Below are 20,014 nucleotides of genomic sequence, written 5' to 3'. Positions count from 1 at the left end.
AGCAAACAGAAGGCCTCACATACAACATCCAAACTAAATCAGTTACTGTATTCTAACTAACCATTGCTAATTTTCCTTTTCAGAAGAGAAACCAAGCACTAGCAAGGACAGCTATGATAATCAAATTAGAGAGCAGTGGATTTCAGGCTACAGCCAGGGCTCACCTCCTGTCCAACACACCCCTCTGGAGATGTCTGCACAGAGCAGGAACCTCAGTGCCACTGATAATCCCAAGGAAGTGTCCCAGCAAGAACCTAAGCTACTAAAACACTCACTAAACTAAAGCTAAAACCTCTGGATAGCCAGATGATTGTCTACATCAAACTCCTTTCTCTATTTTTGCTGTAGGAAAGAAGGACAAGCCTTTAAGGAGCATGGGACAACTAGAAAGGCTTGCTGTTTGCACAGATGATATCATGGAAACAAAGACCAGTGTTAGTGTCTCTAAGACAAACACACTATGCTTCATTGCCCTTTCTGCTGGGGGTGTTTTGCAATCTCAGATTTTCATCAATTAAAAGGAGAGTAGTATTTTAAGGAAATGTTAATATTGCTCTCTTTTTAATTGAGCAGAAGGAATAAGGGATTACATCTTCCCATCTTCAGTAAAATGACCTCTGTATCAAGCTTTGTCTTTGATCACTAAACCTTTCCATAAGCCAGTACAAAGGATGAAAAGGCCACTTACTAGAACCAAGCAGATCCTCCCTTGTAAGAAACAATAAATAAATAATAGCAAAAACCCCCAAACCCTTATGAAAAAAACCTGAAAAAATCCATATCATGAAGCTTAAAGTGGAAATAGGCAGTTATGATTAACTGTGTATTCTTTATGGCAATAACTTAATTATACAGAGTGAAACCACAAAGCTCTCAGAAAAGCTTCCTTAATTTACTGGATAATCCACAAGCAATTTCCTTATATGGCTGGAGAGAAATCACTGCTGTGTGCACTAAAGCTGCAAGACAAATGGCCTTACAAACAGAAATCACTGTTGCAAACTGGAATAATAAAAGTCTTGCATCACCATTGTTACACATTCCTTTCATTTAAATGCATTGTATATTCTTCTGAGTGTGAAAAATCATCATCAAATCATAAAACAGCTTACTGAACTTATGTACATTAACAGTGTAGCCTTACAGGGAAATGGGAGAAATAAAGGAAAAGCATTTAGGATTTTTAGTCTAAAAAAATCTTTAAAATTCCATTGGGTTTAAAAACCCAACATCCAGACTTGAGTTTATATGCTTCAGGTAAAAATGAAAACTTGCTTTGTTTCATCATTTTACAATGATGTGATGATAAAAGACGAAATAGCTAAGATTGTCTGTGAATTCTGATGTTAAAATTCTAATGAATTCTTCTAAATATGAGACCATTTAGAACTTTTCCTACTCAAGCAAACTGCGTTTCTTTATAGAAAAATAAGACCTCACTGAAGGGCAGCCTTCAGCACTGGCCTACCAACTAATTCTGGTAAAATTTGATGGTTATAAAAACCTTTCTTAAATTTGGTCCAACTCTTAGCACCAAAGACATAACAAAATCCTCACAATATATTTTTCTCTGCTGGAGGCAGCTCCAAGAGTATTTACTGTTTGCTATGCACAAAGACCACATAATTTTATCTTTACTGCAAAGTGTTTTGGGATCAGTTTCCCTATTTTTTTTCAAACTCCTAATCCCTTTTTCAACTAAACAGACCATATACTTAATATATTTTCTCACACACTCTCACTCAGCCACACTCACTCAAACTCTTTTCATACTGCAAATAGTCAACTAGAATCACACCACAGTAAGGTATAATTCAGAATTTTAAAATATTAAGCTTCCAAATAAAAGTAATTCACCAGCTGCTTATGTTCTGAATGCTAGACCCATAATAAAAAGAGACAAAGCATGGTTAGGTGCCTAAATTAAAATATTTCAACCCTTATAGAGCACACCTATTTTTCATTTACTGAATATATACACCATAAATTTCTAAAAATCAGGCAGTACTCATTCTAGAGCAAAGCAGGCCAGAATCTGGCACAAAAGAGCATAACTCAATGATTAAGTTGACTTTTACAACTCTGTCCATAGAGAAAGTGAAAAAATTGCCACAGCCATAAAAGAAGTAATTTTTAGCACCAGGGTTCAAACAGACCGATAAATAAAACTTCACTCATCCACATCACTAGTAAAGTCACATTAAAGAATTTCCACTGTTGGGAAAATATTATAAATAATCCTTGCAATCTATGAAATATTGAAATTTGCTACTGCCTTTGGCAATTCCTGACAGCAATGCTTACCTGGCAATCATCCAGCTTGAAGATAACAGGCTAATGTAATCTTTTCTCCTATTCAAAGTGTACAGAAATCCCAATTTAATTAGACTGCCTTCCCTTTTTGCACATACAACATGCTTAGAAATATTCATGGATTTAAGGTTTCATATTTATTAATCATATTAAACCAACTTCAGTGTATTTTGGACGACATAAGGATTCAGGCTCTAGGATATTAAATCCTAATTCTTACCCAGAACATTTCCTGCAGGCACTTCGTCAAGATCTTCAAGCTCTCTTCCCATAAGTAAGTAGAGGTTCTCCAAAGTGCAGCACGTCATGTGAGGGACTGCTGGCAGACCATCAGTGGCAGAGCACTGGGATGACAGCTACACAGACACAAAACCAGCATTTGGACATGCATCACTCAGCTCTGATAAAAACTTCTTCCACAAAACCTCCTCCCATTCCAAAGCTTAAAAATGCAATCCAAAGCATTTTCATCTCAATTCTCAAATGTTAGAAACCAACAGAGAGTCCCAAAAATCCAGACTTGAGGCAAACACGTGAATGTTACCAAGAAGATAAAAGATAATGCTTTCTTTGGCAAATTTTAGGTGTGTACTACCTCTACCTTGCTTTTCCTTATCACTGAAAAAACAAATGTTTTAAGTAAATTCAAAAGTAATGAACTTCTTTGCTCAGAATCTCAAGACATTTAACACCAGTTTTTCCCAATACTATTGCGGACCTTCTCTTAAAAAATTGCTTTTTCTTTCACTTTTTTTTTTTTTAAACAAAATAAACACATATTGGATTTACAGTTAGCTAATACAACACTGTACTTAAAACTATTTTGGAAATGTTATGGTTTATAATGAGTTTACAGACACGATCAGCTATTAGCACAACTACCTAAATTCCTTTGATACTTTTTGGAATTATTAATTTGAACTTTTTTTCTTTTTTTTTTGAGAGAGACACATGTAAGAAGTTAAGTCATCAGCTTTTCAAAATAATCTCAAGTTACTGCAACAGTTCACAGTCAGCTCTTACCTTATGCAAAGACTCAGCAGGATCATATTTTGGTCCTAAAACATAGATTTTTTGCCCTCTTTTCAGCACACCACTGAACACTCTGGCAAAAGCAATGAAATGCTCCTTGTTGTCGGCTTCCTGTTTCACTGCCTTTGAGGTCACACTGTCTCCTTCACCAGGGAGCTGCTGCTCTTCACCTGACCAGTCAGAAAAAAATATATTAAGCATAAAAACACTTTCTGCCTCATCATCTGGAGGAAAAAAAAAAAATTTACATATTATATTGTCACATGTGGCCAATCACAGAATTGTTCCCATTAAAACAGACCTTCAAGATCCTGAAGTCCAAGCCAGCACTGCCAAGTCCACCACAAGCCCATGTTCTTTAGTGTAACATGGTTTAAATATCCCCAGGGATAGTGACTTCCCTGGGCAGCCCTACTAATGCTTTACACTGCTGGTCAAGAAATATCTCCTCTAAACCTTCTCTGGCACAACCTGAGGACATTTCCTCTTGTCCTGCCACTTGTTACTTGGGAGAAAAGACCAACCCCCAGAGCTGTTATCCATAATCCAGTCCTGCTGTTCACACCCTGATTTTGTACCAATTCTGGTGTGGAAAGCGACTGTTTTCAGCAGAGCATCCTCTTGAAGCATCATCTCCCTTCAGTGACTCAAAGTACTGGGATCCAGCACATTCTCAGGCTAAGGAACATCAATCTAAGGCACTATTTCACTGTTTATGATGACCTGTCAGCTTTCTTACAAACCCCTCCTCACTCTTGGCTCAGCTCCATGTATTGCACTTTAGACTGCACGATTCACAACATGGATTTGTAAGATGCTCCTTGGCAACACCATTAAACATTTTCCTAGAAAATCAGGTATTGAGGTACCACACACCTTTTGTATCACCAGTACTCCCAGTTACTTCAGGTGAACTTTCACTTGGGTTTTTTTCTGACAGCTCCTTCCCTTGACTGGCTGCCAGTTTTTCTGCATGCCTTCGTTTGGCAAGTTCCCGCCGATGAGCAATCTCTTCTTGAGTTAATGGCCTACATTGTATTTTAAAACATCAGTATTTGGTAATGTCATTTATTTTAAAAGAAATTCAATAACAGTAATTAAAATACTATATTTGACATAAGTAAAACCTCATGCAGAATGCCTTTTGTCCCCCAGTACAATAATTTTAAGTCACCTAAAATTAGCAAACTCTTCCTCTACCATATTTAGACTTTTATTTTTCTGCCAAATACAGATATCAAATACTGCCATTTTTAATTACTCGTGTTATCTTTATTACTTTAAGGCAATCTTTACAGCACGTGCCCAAATGCAGGGAAGAGTCTCTGCTTGTTAGAGCATTGGGCAAAAGATTTAAAACAGACAACAACAACAAAAAATAATTTTAATAGGCTGATGAATCCATCTACTCACTGGTACACCCTGCCTTAAAGCAAAGTGCTTCAAAGTATGATTTAGAGCAATAAATAATAAAAGATAAAGAATATTATCAACACTCTTACGTAAGGCAATATAAAGAGACTTGTTTGTCAATGCAAGCATTTTAAACAGCAAAGTGATATTCATTATACACCTAAGAAATCTAACAGCATTGCCCAAAACTGTCCATTTGATTTTTAAATCTGGTCCTGAATAAAAAATATGTTATATAATGTTATCCTCTATTTGATGATTTTAAAAACTGAAAATAAATTCAGACACTAGTCATCTTCTCTTTTCAGTTATTACTCTGTTTCCAATAATTTCCCATGTAAACAAGGGGAACCTAATAATTACAGATACTTCTATGAATAATCTACACTGTTTACTAATTTCAGTATCAACAACTTCTCAAGTAATGTGCTGTTATGTGCCTACATTAAAAAAACAATCTTTAGTGCTGTAACTTAAAAGCAGAGAAATATAATGAAGTAATGTAGATATAATTTTTCTAATGGAACCAGAATGTTGTCAATGTTGGTTTTGTCTTTTTTTTTTCCCTCACTGGGAGCAATGAACATATATACTGCTTTCCAGCATTAAAAAATTTCCAAAATAAAAACCAATGTATCTTTTATATTATATTAGTATTCTTACTGAAAGTCTAACTCCAGAGGAGGAACAGAAGCCTTTCTATCATAAAAGATGCATTTCTACAACACAACTGGAGAAACTAATCCCAAGTCTTGGACCATGACTTCAGCTGAAGAAGGTGAACATAATCCCACAGCAAAACCTCACCTACATGATTTGTCCTGCATTTGCTCACGTGATGGAGACAAAACCAACAGTTCTTGGTGTTAAGATGGTTTAGGATTTTTTCAGTCAACTGCATCAAGCACACAGCATTAAAACAAGAAGGGCCCTATTAGTAGTTTTAGCTTATTGAGTAGCCTTGGACAAATTACTTCCTCTCTTCAGCCTCCACACTTACAAACACAGGTCAAGATTTCCTGAGCAGCAACAGCAGTAATGAATGATAAGGGGAAGAAAACCACAGGGAATACTACAGCAGTAATTTTTGTTTACAGAAAAACCATATAAATATGATCTCAACTAAAAAAAAGGCACTAAAAAATTGAGTCACTTTGCTACATCAACTATTGCACACTTTGAAATAGGGAAAAACCCTATTAAGCAGAGGTCAAAGGTTTTATGTGCAGTCAGTACAAAGAGTTACTCTGCTCTTAACTGGATTAATTAGGGGCAGGAAGTCTTGAACAGATTACATGGCTGAGACCAACTCACTCCCAGTAAGGTTTTTATTTATATCGTAATCAGGATGGTTTTCTGCATGTAACACCTTTGCAAGAGACTCAATTTAAAAAATGAGACACTTCATTAATCAAAATTCTTCATAGAACTTGAAGAAATCATTTGGAACCGTTATCATGCTTATCTTGAACCCAAATGTTCAATTTGAAAGAGTAAGGAAACTATATAGAAGTTTAAAATCTCTCTAAAAATTACCTAAGAGAGGCCCCCAGGATAAAATGTCAGAATTTGAAGCACAGACTTTTAGAATGCAGAATCTGGGACAGACATATTGAATGTTATGGAAAAGGAGAATGCAAGAAAATCACCACTTCCAACTTCTTAGCAACTTAGTTTTTCTCTTTTTTTAAGGAAAAAACCTGTCTCTTAAACAGTCATGACAGAATTAAGAATATGTATCTCTAAAATTTCAAATACTGTGGTATTTCTGCTTGGCTTGTTTATTTTACTGCTGAACAGAGCAAGGCTTAACAATACAAAATGCAAAGCAGATGGTAGAGAAGAAAACTTTTTTATGATTTTTTTTTTCCTGAAGGCAGCTGTTCAAAGTTATTTAAAGGTTTGGAATGTCAGAAAAATTTCTTGAGGAGATAGATTGATAGGGAAAGTACAGATCAGACTGCCAAGGGTGACATGAACAGTCTACATATAATGGCATAGTATACATACAGGGACTATGTATGCATTCCAATGCATCTGATTGTCCAAAAATACCTTTTATTTTTGCAAATAATCCTGAGAGTAAAAGAAAAAAGTTTCTTTGCTTTTTTCCACTTTATATGGTATTTTTCAATATCAGTATATTTAGGTTAAATAGCCCTAATCACAAATATCAAAGGTACCTTAAGATTCTGAATGCACTGGTCTAAGTTGCAATATATATAAACACACAATAATATTCTCATTTTGATAAAAAAGCAGATTGAGTGTAGGTGGGACTTTTACTGCAGGTACAACCTAAACTTCCATCCTGGTTTCTGTCACCATCAATTTCTATAAAATTAGTCACTCCCAGTAGTATCACTGGAAAAGACAAAAAGATAACGTTGTCAAATAAATCCTCATACAGAATTGTAACACAATCAAGCAGAACACAGAACAAGATTAATGCACATAAAGCACTGGATCTGCAACAAAACCAGTTTCACATTATACCCTGAATTATTCAACTTCTCCAGCTGGCAAAACCAATCAGAAGTAAAATCAGAAGTAAATTTTGAACAAAAGCTGCCCACATCAAAAGAAAGCTTGGTGGTTCTTCTTCTTCCACCCTTCCCTTCTTGTTCCATTAGAAAGGAACAACATACTACTGGCAGAAAGAAAAATGGCAACTTGCAGTCACACAAAAACCAGCAAATAAAAATTCTGTAGAAGAAAGAGAGAGATCCCCTGACTCCAGAGAAACGCTACAGCACCCAGACACAGGAGTCTGGCACAAGTAATGAAATGGAGCTGGCACAGAAGGGTGACCACACCATTACCAAACATGTGGTAAACAAATGCTATGGAAATCATAATATGGGAAAGGGTATCATATACATGCCATTGACATTGAATAGGTTGCTGATTTAAGGCATTAGATTTCGGGTAATGTAAGCAAGCTCCTGCTGACTTCTCTGATTCCCACATTCCCCCAGGATAACACATTTAGTTCAAACTGAATGACAACTAAACTTCCTTATGCAATCAATCCTCTGAACATGACAGCTTTTCGACTCTTTCACATTATTAAAGACAGACTTGAAAAATTCACTTAAAAAGAGTGAATAATCAGAACAAAACTGCCACAGAAAAATTCGTCTTTGATTATTGAAGTGTTATGTTTATGTTTTTAACCTCCAGACCATTTTACGAAGGAAACACCACAGTCAAAACATCAACTGCTTTCTGAAAGACTAACAGATGTCTGTCTGTGATACATCTCTCATGCCACGAACAATGGTTTCCAAGCTCTGAGAATGCTTTCTCTCCATACAGCTTTTTACAGTTTAAACTGCATGAGCTCATGGACACGTGTGACTTCAAAAGGTGTGATGGAGTAACTTCTGATAATATCTTTAAATACATGTAATTAATAGAGAATCCTATTCATGACTCTGCTCTTCAGAATTAAGCTCTAGTGAAATCATTGGCTGCTGCCCTCTCACCTGGCACTCAAAGGACACTGTCAGCAGCATCCCTAAGGACAGCTTGGTCAAGTGCAGTTTGCTACATTTCAGCACAGTCTATGTCCAGTGGTCTCCTATATCCTTTAAAAGCTCATGAATTTCTGGATTAAACTACTTAATGTCTATGGAACAATTTCCATTCACAATCTAAGGTACATCTACTCAGATCAGTTACTATCAGTTCTATTGCAATGAGACTGGTACATAGTTCACATTAGAAAAAAATGTGTTAACACAAAAGGAACAATTGAAAATTATCCAAATCACAACTTACACTAAATTTCATACAACAGACTTACAGAACTCTTTCAACAGAGAATACTCAACTGTTTGTATTACATTATATAGCAGGTATCATTCATTCTGAGACAAGTAATGAAATAAGATATCAATCCCAAGCTGTCACACTGCCTGGAAAAACACTCCAGACTGATAGAGCGACCTCTGATTTATCTCACATGCTGAATGTGCAAAAAAGAAAAAAAACTTGAAGAAAAACTCTCCCACAATGTTACAAGCTTTACGCACTTCAGCTCACCATTACACAAACTGTAGTATGTCCAGAGATTCAAATTTCAACCATTACTCTGTATTTCTTTCTTGGATCAGTTGCCAAGGTCTTAGCCACATTCAAATGTATACTATTACTGAAATCTATTTCATGATAACCATAACAGGAGTTTTAATTTTTGAAAAGCATTTATTAGTTATGCAACTGGATGCCAAATTCAGATGCTAACCTGTAAATTTGACAGCCCATTCAGATGATACATGTCGTACTCATTTCTAGTGCACAAACTCCAATTTAGAACAAACTGCTAATGAAAACAGAAGATGATGGGTTCTGATCACACTGAAGCTGCTGCAAGGCATATTGCCTTAAACACAGAAATTAATTTACTTGCAAGAAGATAGCAATTTCTTACAGAGCTTGGAGCTTTATACAGGTTCTCATTTGATCAATGTCATTTCAGCTGAAGATCTGGCAAAAATCACAGGATTTTTTTCCCAGTACACTTTTTATAAAACATGAGAAAGAATACAAATGAAGCACACTACAATCTGTTTAAGAGATGCTAACAAGCTGTACCACAAAACAAAGAAACAACTATGACTGTAATTTCATGCAGAATTGTATGGAGAAGTGTCTTTCAGGGTGACCCCTAAGAAAAAAAAACAGTCCTGATTTCAAGCTGACTGAGGAGAAAGAACCACCTTTCATATTATCTGGAGGAAAATAATAGAGGTATTATAGATTTTATACCTCCCAAGCAGTAATGAAATATAATTTTAGTGCACTAGCTTATCTGTTCAATAGACTTTTCTTTATTACCACTGGAAAGAAATCTAATTTCTTCAGTACACTTTATTTATTTACATTATTCAGGATTATAAGATGGACTTGAGTTAACATAAAAGGTTTGCTCGCTATTGCTCACGTGGCTCACTGCAAGATTTACACATAAAGCTTTACTAAGTAAGTAGATGATTTCATCTTAACAAACACATGATATTCAGTTTATATCTTCTAAACATTTTACATTAAATACCCCTAGCAATTAGTTGGAAGCAATTCAATTAGCTACTAAATATTTCTTTTACACTGGGTTATATGAAGACAGAACTCTGAATCTTAAGAAAAGCAAACTGGTACATTTGTATTCCCTGTACCTAAATGTCAAGCTTGGCTTTTATTCCTACACCTACACTCGAGCATTCTGTATTAGACTGGGGTTCAAAGTCACACACCAGTAGAAAATAGAGAGAGAAACAGCATATGCTGAATGAACACCTCATACTGCACACAGCAATACTTTAGAATAAATAGCCACAGGCATCATCAAATAACCATTACATGAAGCAAAGTGGAACAGGGGCCCTAAGCTGTTCATCTTCTCTGCCCAACCAACAATTCACATTTTTGCCTGACTTGGTGGGAATTAGCAAATAATTTCAGAAGATCAGACAGAAGAAACTGGAAGACAAAACACTTGCAATTCTCATTCCTTGACAAAACCTGGTAAAAATGAATGACATAGCAGTACCATACAAAAAGTCAATTTACAAATCTTTCCAAGGAAAGATAAATATAAGCTGACAACCTGCTTTAACTTGACAACTAACAATTTTACCATGTATTCTGCTATTTAAACAGTAAAAGCAAAATCATACCAGCTTTAGTATAGAATCTATTAATTTTAAAGTGACCTTCAAGGAGATATTAGTTGCCAACAGCAGTCTCAAAGGAGGTTGCTTTAATTAAAAATCCATCCTTTGTTATCATTTACTGTACACCCTGGACTTAGAAGAGCTTTTTGCTTTTCCCAACTTAAGCTTAATAAGCATTACAAGCAGATGGCAGAAATAAGGCAGACTATCAAAAAGGACAAAGTCAGTTTGAATCCTCCAACAAAGTCACAAAAAGGTAACCTTACCCAATACTGCCTCACAAAAGGAGAAAAGTGACACCAGCATAGATCTACATTTTTTCCCTCTGGAAGTAGAAGACAAATCTTGCAAAAAAAAATCTGAAGGAAACTTTTAAATTTTTTACATGCTTTAACATGCTTAAAATCAATTCTTCCCTGCTCCCAAGGGATGCAAATAACCTTAGGTCAGTCCAGCAGTCAAACATCAAGATACACAAGAGCACAGCTATGGCTTCTCAAAATTAACATGGAGGTGAAACACACAGCATGGATTAATGTTCTTCAATAGTAAAATGTGAAACAATTGACAATAGACATAGTGTAGATATTCTCTGTTTCTTCCCCATGTTCAGATATTCTTATGGAGCACCCTCATGGAATACCAGTTTAAATGGAATCCAGTTTAAATACTGGATCTCACACACGGCACTCAAGCATCACTCAATTCTGTTAAGCACAATGTTCCCTAAGTAACTGTAAATAGCACACAGTGACCAATGCAATTAAAAATATGCTCAAGAATCACAGGTACACAATGTTCTGTTTTTAAAATACTTGAATTCTTCAGAGTGCTTTCCTTCATTAGAACTAACCTCCTTTTCCAATTTCTTCAAGAACTGCTTACCTGTAGAATCTTAACAAATCAAGTATTGAGAAATACACATTTAGCTCTATTGCTGTTTTTCAATTATTGGAAGCAAACTGTCACTCCAAAAGACATCTTAGACATTACCTAATCAGGAAAAATCACACAGTACTAATAACGACTGATTCTCTCCAAGAAAAACACACATGTGATTTCATTTTAATATTAGCTAATTAGTAATTGAATTATTTAATACCAGCAAGAGATACTTTTCACACAAACTACAGAGCAATACATTAAAATTTTCAGTGCACTGAACAAAGAGAGAGAAAGGAGAGTAACTACAACACTGAAAATTTCTGTCTGGTGTATGTAAAAGCCACCTTTGCCACTATTTCACATACTCATCACCTCAAAGACTCTTGATTCTCTCAAAAAATAAAAAACCAGGTCATTATCAGTGACAGAACAGCCAAAAAGTGATGGCCTCAGCGCAATTGCCTCTGATAACTGGAGCCCATGCCCAGGAAAGGAGACAAAGCAGGAATGGCGCTGCTGTGCCACACCTGAGAGGGCTCCTGTGCCAGAAACATTTCAGGAGAGCACTGGAAGCAAAACTGCACCATCTAGTGTCTGCTCAGCCCATGCACACGGAGCTTCTCCCTGAGCGCAAACACTGCAAGGAAGATTTCTGCAGGGACACTCACAGAAGATAACCTCGGTGAGAAAAACCTGAAAGAAATCTAGCAAGTGCAAGAAAAAGCTAAGGTAAAGCTTTCAAATATTACTACAGCAGCAGAACTGCTTTTCACACAAAGATTAAACACAGTCTAATTTAGCAGGAAAATTATAATTTTCTATATTACTTTGCTGGACAGTAACAATCCCCCCCAAAACATAGTAACATAGAAATTGCCTACTGAAAATACAGCTTGGAGGGATGAAAGGTTAAGATGAACCTCATTCTTGTAAAGTCATCAGAAAAAGTAAACCTCATTCTTGTAAAGTCATCAACACTTTAAAGTAGTACACTTAAGTGTGCCAGGAAAATGAGATCTAGAAGATCAAAGATCTCAAAGATAATAGGATGGCTATTAAAAAACAAAAGGCTGTAATAAAAAAATCTTCCAAACCTCCCAGAAAAAAAATCTTTGGAAGGGCATTAATGCCCTCCAGAACACTGCAAAAAGTCAGGCAAGATTTGGACTACTTTAATAAACACTATTTTATTTTGCTGTTGCAATGAACTGGATGATCACTGAGCTGTTATCCCCAGTTTGATGGGAAGTATTCCTTGGTACAAACACAAGCTGCTCTGATCATGCCAACACAACGTTGCTGAAAAACCAAAAGAGTTTTACAATTCCATCATTTCCACCAGACAACCTGAAACTGCTTACATTGCAAGCATTAGGATGATACCTTTGGACAACAGTACTATTCTCCAGCACATGTGCTGTAGCTTCTAAAACTACCGTGATTAAACAAATCACCTCCTGAACTCATTCAGAAAGTCCTTACTAGCAGAAAAGATTTGACTGCATTTCAAGAATTCATTAATTATTTTCTCAGGTCTAAACCAACTTATTCATGCCTTCAACAGAATTTTTCCCCCCCAGAAAAAACTAAATAAAATGCTACATTTTCCTACCTTGGTTTATTCTGTGGCAATGCCTTTGCATCAACAGGAAACATTTTAGAAACAAAGACAATAACTGGGGCTGTTCCTTCGCTACTGCATTTCATAAAAGCTGAAACAAAACATAAACACAAGTTATTTTCACATTTTTTTCCCTAAAAGTATGGACAAAGCTATGACTTTACATTCATTTTGTAGGCATTGCTGTTTATTTCCAGTGTTAATAGATCATATGCTAAGGACAAACCAACAATAAAAAAGTAGAAATTTCTCTGGACTAATAATTTGATAACACTGCCTGTATCTTAAAGTGTGTTTCACAATAAAATGAACAAAACTTCAAAAATAGAACTCTTGATAAAAAAATACATACACCCCAATTAAACAACTTGAGTTTACAGGCTGATTTAGATCACAATGGAAACCAAAGAGCAGCACAGGATTAAGACTGAACACTATTTACTCAGTACCTCAAAGTATTCTCCTTCCTTTCAGACTAAAGGAGGAAGTCCTGAAAACGTCCAGATGCTCACAAAATCCTAACACAACTTCACTGCAAGAACAGATATTCCTCAAAAGGTGAAAGATTCACACAAAACTCATTTAATAAGTAGGAATTCCCATTAACCATTTTTTCCATCCAACTTGAAACATGTGAAATTCAAACCAGGCAATACCACTCAAAACTTCTAACTGAATCATCTTCTCCTACACTTCTCCCTTTCATCTGAAATATGAAAAGACCACAGAGCTAAGGCAAACAAAAGTACAATACTACTAAAAATTAACAAAATACTTACTAAATGTGGAAGTCCACTACCTGTTCATAACCAAGAGCAATAAGATCTAAAGTTTACAGAGGCAAATTTCTTCCAATTAACTTACACTAATACAGTGTTGAACACTGTCTGGAGAATACCATGTTTTTAAATGTTCAATAAAGGATGAAAAGCCAGTTTTGTTACCCCTGGGAAACAATTCCTAACAGCCTGTCAATTTGACATTGACATCTCATTTTTAATTGACATTTGATATTTCACCCTCTTAGATTTCTTGAAGCTCTCCTCAAAACACTGTGCTATGATTAATAATTAATAATTACTAAAAGTTAGTCAATACACTTGCAAAAATTAAATCCAAATTCAAACCACTGCTGGCTAAAAATTAATGATTTTAATACACAAGTTAGCAAAATATTCAATTCTCAATTACATAATGACTTCTACTGTTCGGAACTAAAAACAAGTATTAACCTTGCAGAAGGTTAATAATTCCTGTAGAACTCCCAGTGTAAGAGTCCTGAACTTTACATCATCTGCAGCTTAAGCTGAAAAATCCAGGAATATATGGGATGGAAGGAAAATGCATGGCCATAAAACCACAACATGTCAATGACAGACATCAACAACATTACTGGAAGCAGAATATTTATACATTTACATATAGATTACTACACACCTTACAAGCCAAAGACAAACAAAACCACCAGGACAGAAACAACATTCATGTTAATGGGAGAACACCTACTTACCACTTTTAAGTTCCTGAGTTTCTGGTGGCAAAGAATCAAATGTTCTTGCTCCAACACACATCAGCTTCTCCACTCTCTCTGCTGTGATGTCCAGAGGACTGGGAATCTTATTACACACCATGGCTAAAACACATTATTAAGGATACATATTTGCATTTTCTTGCTGAATGCAACCAACAAATGCTTTCAATACTTCTTTTATTGAGCCCCATGCACCAAGTACCAGCAGCAGCAGATCCAAAATCCAGCTCTGCTGTCTCAGTGCATTCAGGTCCCTCTCAGGTCAGCAACAGTTTCTTGCCATTTGTCAGGGGCAGGGTTAAGGAGGGGTGGCCCACCCTAAGTGCAGCTGGGAAGCTGAAAACAGCACAACTGGGGCAAGACTTACAGAAGTAGTTAGTATTTATGCATTAATAATTTGTGCACATCTACTGTAATATAAGATATATCATATTATAAACAATGGGCACAGCTGACAAGCAGCAAAGACTGATCTTGAATTAAGAAATTTTATGCCTAAAACATAACACCAAATATCTACAGAACTTCACGGATGGACAAGACCTATATCACTATTATAAACATGAGATTAGTTTCTACTTCAGGAAAACCACTAAAACTTGAATATAAAACTACATAAAGAAGGTCTATTGTTGAATTACCTCGTTTCACAACTTTGTCTCCTAAAAATAAGATATGCAAAAGCACAAAGTTGGCAGAAATGTAAAAATAATGGTAGATGTGTCATTTGTAACGTTATGAGCAAGAAGACAGGTCCAGGTAGCTTAGGCACAGACATTAAAAAAACAAAACCAAATTATACCAAATCACACAGTGAAATATGTGAGCACACTCAGAAGTCTAAGAACTGCCAATAGAAAAAAAAATTGTGTTTTTTTAAGGATACAGAGGATTGCATCAGATATTGGTAGCCACTGGCTACAAATGGCATTTAGATGAACTTTTGGGTCTGCATGCCGTGATTCCCGGGCACCAATTCTCAGCCCCAAAGAGGTAACTATCTTTTCTATTTTTTCTTTATCTCTGTAAGGAAAATAATAAATAGATTAAAAATCCAGAGAAGCAATATATAACCAGCATCTATTATTTCTGAGTATTTAAAAAAATCACCAAAGCATATGGAAAGAGATGCCATGAAAACTTTATAGATGGTCTCACCTTTTCATAACAGCCTCATACAGACTCCAAATGTTGTCCAGCACCAGCTGCACAAACAAAGGTTTCTTTCCTTTTGACTGGTAGAAGATAAAAAAAGAACATGAAGGTAAAAAAAAGATTGCATTACCAGCAATTCCTCACTTTTTCAGTAGGCTTATGATTGCACTTTTCATTAGAAATTAGAAATATGTACAACTTTTATTCAAAATCAAGAAGTCTGTCTTATAAGAATGGCATAAGGCATAAAATAAACATGAAATTTAAAAGTGGAGAAGAAGGGTTTTAATTTCAGAAAAAGAACCTGATAAATATGGCATGTGACAACCTTGAGCCTGCTTATCACCCCTTTTATAACTATTAATCATCACCTATGCAAACAGGAAAAAAATCATGATTACATGAAAATAAGGAAACTACTCTCTCCTCCCTTAACTTTTAATGGTGGAAATGTTTAATGCTAGAGAAGTGCAGCTTTTAGACCAGGGCTTCAGTACAGCGTTCAATGGAAATTCCCAACAGCAAAAAAGTTTTTTTCAATCCTAAATCCTGAGCTAAATGTAAATATACTAAACCATCAGCTGTGGAAGAGCTTTTCACAGAGGATAGAGACCCAGTCACAACTCTTGTTTCTACAGGTAATCTTCCTTTCCTCTTGTGTGTTTCACTCGATGCTGAAACCTTGAAGCTGCAGTGTCCCTTATTTAGTGAGCACTGGTAGATGAGATTTCCTCCATGCAGCATTTGAGTGGTCAATTTTGGAATGTTCTATGCTCCAAGAGCTGTTGCATTCTGTCCTGGTGACTTTGTATCTCCAGTAACACTGAGTCAACAGGCACTGAGGTCAAGTTTCAGAATACACTATGAGGAACAAAATTGGGGGAAAAAGTAAACTCCAAAATAAAAATCAGGTTGTGTTTTTGACACCCTCCATACCTGATCACCTTTCATTATCTTCTTTGCTTTAGTATTTAGATAATAATCTCCCCATAAAGTCTTCAGAAGTACTGCAGGCTTGATTCCAATTTTTTGGCTATACAGTTTGGCAAAATGTTCAATTCTGAAAGCAAAGAAAACATATTTTGATGGAAGTGTAATGTTTTCTACAGCAACAGCTTATGTGAAAATCACACAAAAATCTCATATCCTTGTTTTACTCCCACTTTTCCAATTGTCTTCACTTCACATTGTTTAACATTTACACCTGTAAAAATATTTAGTCATAACAGATCAAAAACATCAACAGTATTTGAATGGCTTTGCTTTGTTTCAAGTCAGCTTCAAGGCTTTACTTGAAATAAACAGTTGTGTACTATCCCCTCATCAAAAACTCAAAAGCATAACACAAACCTTATATATACATTAGTGATGACTCTTGAGCTTACACTTTGAAAGACTTCCCATGACACACTTAACTATGGTCTGGGACCAGAAATAGAATATGTTAAAAACCAAGCATTGTTTCGAGTCGCACTTCAGCCATCAGATGGTGGTAATTATTTTTAATTAACCACTTATGAAAATTCTTGTTGTTTGAATCATTACTTTAATAATGAGTAAACCCAAGAAAACTTCACAGAACTGTAATGCTATAACTATGTTGTAAAGCCAGCTGTGTTGTTCAGCAGTCCCCATGAGTTAACAAAAGCAGCCTGCTTAGCCCAGACAGGGAGTCCTGAACATGCTATGGTTTCCTTGCTGAAAATGGTCTATGAGCAGTAATAAAAAATATTTCCACATATTTGCTCCCTGCGCATGCAGAAAAAAAATACAATCCTGTTTACAGAACAGTGCTATTTGATAATCTTTTCTTTGAAATTCAGAATTCTTAAGTTTTTACACAGCTAAGAAAAGGACCTGTACATATCAGCTACACATAAGCTGTGAGTTCTGAACTAAGCCCAAAGAGATTTCTTTTTCAGAAACTACCTAAGCTCCCAATTCAGGGAGAACTTTCAAGATTCTTGTGCCAGCAGCTCCTGCAGGTATGTTAATTTTTCAACACTTCAGAATTAAGAGAAAAGCATATGTACTCACCACATTGGATGAGGCTGGCACTGCCTAATAAGTTAATTTTTCTCTGCTAATACCTTCAGGAAAAGAACCCACAACCAAGGAACACCAGCCAAGACTTTCCATGATTACCAAAAAGCTCCACGGATCAACACACAGTACTGCAGCTGGCAGTCCAGAAGAACCTCTTCAAAGTAATTAAGAAAAATGTTTTTTTACCCTCTCCATTATATGATTTATCAGAGCCAGGGCCTGACAGCTCATCAGAAGAAACAAAAGTCTTGAAAGACAATTAACCTAAAATAGCCCATTTTATTTTCCCTTCCTTCTGAAGGGACCATAGCTGTTTGTGTTGGACAGCAAACTATGCATAGCACCTTATTTACAGTCTAACTTGGATTTAAAAATCCTGGAGATGATTTTCTATAAGGGCTCTGCACTACTCAAGACATTCCCTGTGTCACACGCGAGCTATCCCTGTAATTACAATTTCAGGACGAAGACAACGCCTCCACCTCGTGGCCAGCGACCAGAACACGGGCACTGCTCAAACCCTGCTGCCCTCCCCACCAAACAGAGAACCCTGAACCAGCTCCTGCCCTTGTCTGCTAGTCTATCCAACAGCAGCAAACTAGACAATAACGTTTATCATAAATATATCCAGGCTAGGCTGGAGCCCACTGTGGGCTCAGATGCTCCTGTGTAAGTAAATCAGGGATCCCTGTCACTCAGATAATTTATACAAAGCTGCAGATCACAGAAGAACCTAACAAACATCTTTAGAAACATGATGCACCTGAAATACTTTAACAGCAGTAATCAATGTTAAAAAAAGGTCAGTAATTAAATCTCAAACTTACCCAAATCCCCAGCCATCAATTGCACTGGCAAACACCACATTTCCATGTTCTGGTGAAAAATAGAGATGTGAATCATCAGTGTCTTCCAATCCAGTACTCCAGTCATAAATTTGATCTCCTGGTGATGCATCTGAAAGGGTTTCATTTTCTGTTTCTTTTTCAGCTCTTTCTTCTAACACTTTGGAGGTAAAAAGTGTTCCAGTGACTGCATTGATCTAGAGAAAGATATGTGAAAACACCCTCAGATTCATTCACTCTTTCACAACCCTTGCAATTAAAATGTAATTTTCCCACCCTTGAAAACATAAAAAGAGCTGTGTTAACAAGCTAGCATGCCAGTGATTCATTTGGCAATTAAAACACACCTAATTCTACACACTTGAATACCACAGGAGTTCATGTTTTGACATAAACACCCTGAAGTTTCCAAGTCAGCCACACCAGGACAGAATCAAAGTATCACATGTAACACACTGTCTCTCAGGACAAGGAATGGTGAAACAGGAACTTGTTTCTGACAACAAAGCAAACAACAGAGGGCAAAGGGAAACCAGGCAGACAAACACTCCCAAGTGAGCCTGGGTTGGAAAGAAGTTTTGAGGGCAGCTTAAACTACAATTCCAAAGATGAAACAACATTATTCCTACATAAATCCACCAATATCAGGAACAGTCTACCTCCGGTAAGTTCAAGCAATTTAAGAGAAAAAGAAAACATTCAGCATATTACTTCTAAAAATGAAGACTTTTCCTCATGACCTCTCAAGAGGCATATACTACCCTTTTCTCCATCACAGGCACTGTGAATTAACCTCAAAACAAATCAGAAATAAGATGCACCTCAATGTTAAAAATCAGACTGGATGCTATAGAGTGCCACAAAATCTGCTGTGTGAAATGCCACCTCAGCACAAATACCTGTTCTAAGATATTCTTAAGGTGCAAATATGCTTCCTGAGGGGTGAGCTTCAGCTCCACAATCAAGCGGTCGATTTTGTTAATCACCAGGACGGGACGGATGTTTTCCAGCCATGCCTGCCGCAGGACTGCCTGCGTCTGAGAAGGAAAGAGTTTTAAAAACCCATTACAGAAAGCCTGACAGCACCAAAAATCAAATATAATTCTAAAATTTAATAAACATAGTAAAGGACAGGTTGACGCTTAAAACAGAAATTTTACTCCCACTGTTATTTATTGCAGAATTCTGCAGAAGGGTGGGATTTCATGGCAAAAACACCCAAAATAACAAAAACCAAACTACTTAGAAAAGTAAGCCATGAAAAAAAGCAACCTCATTATTTTGTGTACTCTTTTTCAAACCCTGAAAGCCCACATAAATATACTCAGTTATTTCTCTATCAAAATATTCCATTACACCTGAAGAATGGCATACCCACTGTTTCAACCCTGCTTCTCTACACCCATTCACCAGCACTGTTCACTTTTTCAGCACAACTATGATTTTTACTGCTCACTTTAACAGCTCAATTGTATTGTCATTTATTAAAAATTTT

General features: G+C 36.3%; 1 protein-coding gene across 2 annotated transcripts in view; it reads right to left on the bottom strand.

Moving 5' to 3' along the window:
• Window positions 1-20,014, bottom strand: part of EFL1 (elongation factor like GTPase 1) — a 63,093-nt gene that overhangs the window by 40,826 nt on the left and 2,253 nt on the right. For both annotated transcript variants that reach the window (XM_058811405.1, XM_058811407.1), the window contains exons 6-15: window positions 19,419-19,556; window positions 18,502-18,716; window positions 16,565-16,688; window positions 15,632-15,708; window positions 15,360-15,496; window positions 14,453-14,575; window positions 12,934-13,033; window positions 4,222-4,373; window positions 3,337-3,515; window positions 2,534-2,669 (exon numbers count right to left, since the gene is read on the bottom strand). In XM_058811405.1, the coding sequence (XP_058667388.1) occupies window positions 2,534-2,669; window positions 3,337-3,515; window positions 4,222-4,373; window positions 12,934-13,033; window positions 14,453-14,575; window positions 15,360-15,496; window positions 15,632-15,708; window positions 16,565-16,688; window positions 18,502-18,716; window positions 19,419-19,556 (1,381 nt within the window). The remainder of the gene's footprint in view (window positions 1-2,533; window positions 2,670-3,336; window positions 3,516-4,221; window positions 4,374-12,933; window positions 13,034-14,452; window positions 14,576-15,359; window positions 15,497-15,631; window positions 15,709-16,564; window positions 16,689-18,501; window positions 18,717-19,418; window positions 19,557-20,014) is intronic.

Source organism: Ammospiza caudacuta, chromosome 10, assembly GCF_027887145.1.
Source record: "Ammospiza caudacuta isolate bAmmCau1 chromosome 10, bAmmCau1.pri, whole genome shotgun sequence".
In the NCBI taxonomy this organism is placed as follows: Eukaryota; Metazoa; Chordata; class Aves; order Passeriformes; family Passerellidae; genus Ammospiza; species Ammospiza caudacuta.
The sequence above is the reverse complement of the archived record's forward strand: the minus strand, read 5'-3'. Positions and strand labels throughout refer to the sequence as shown.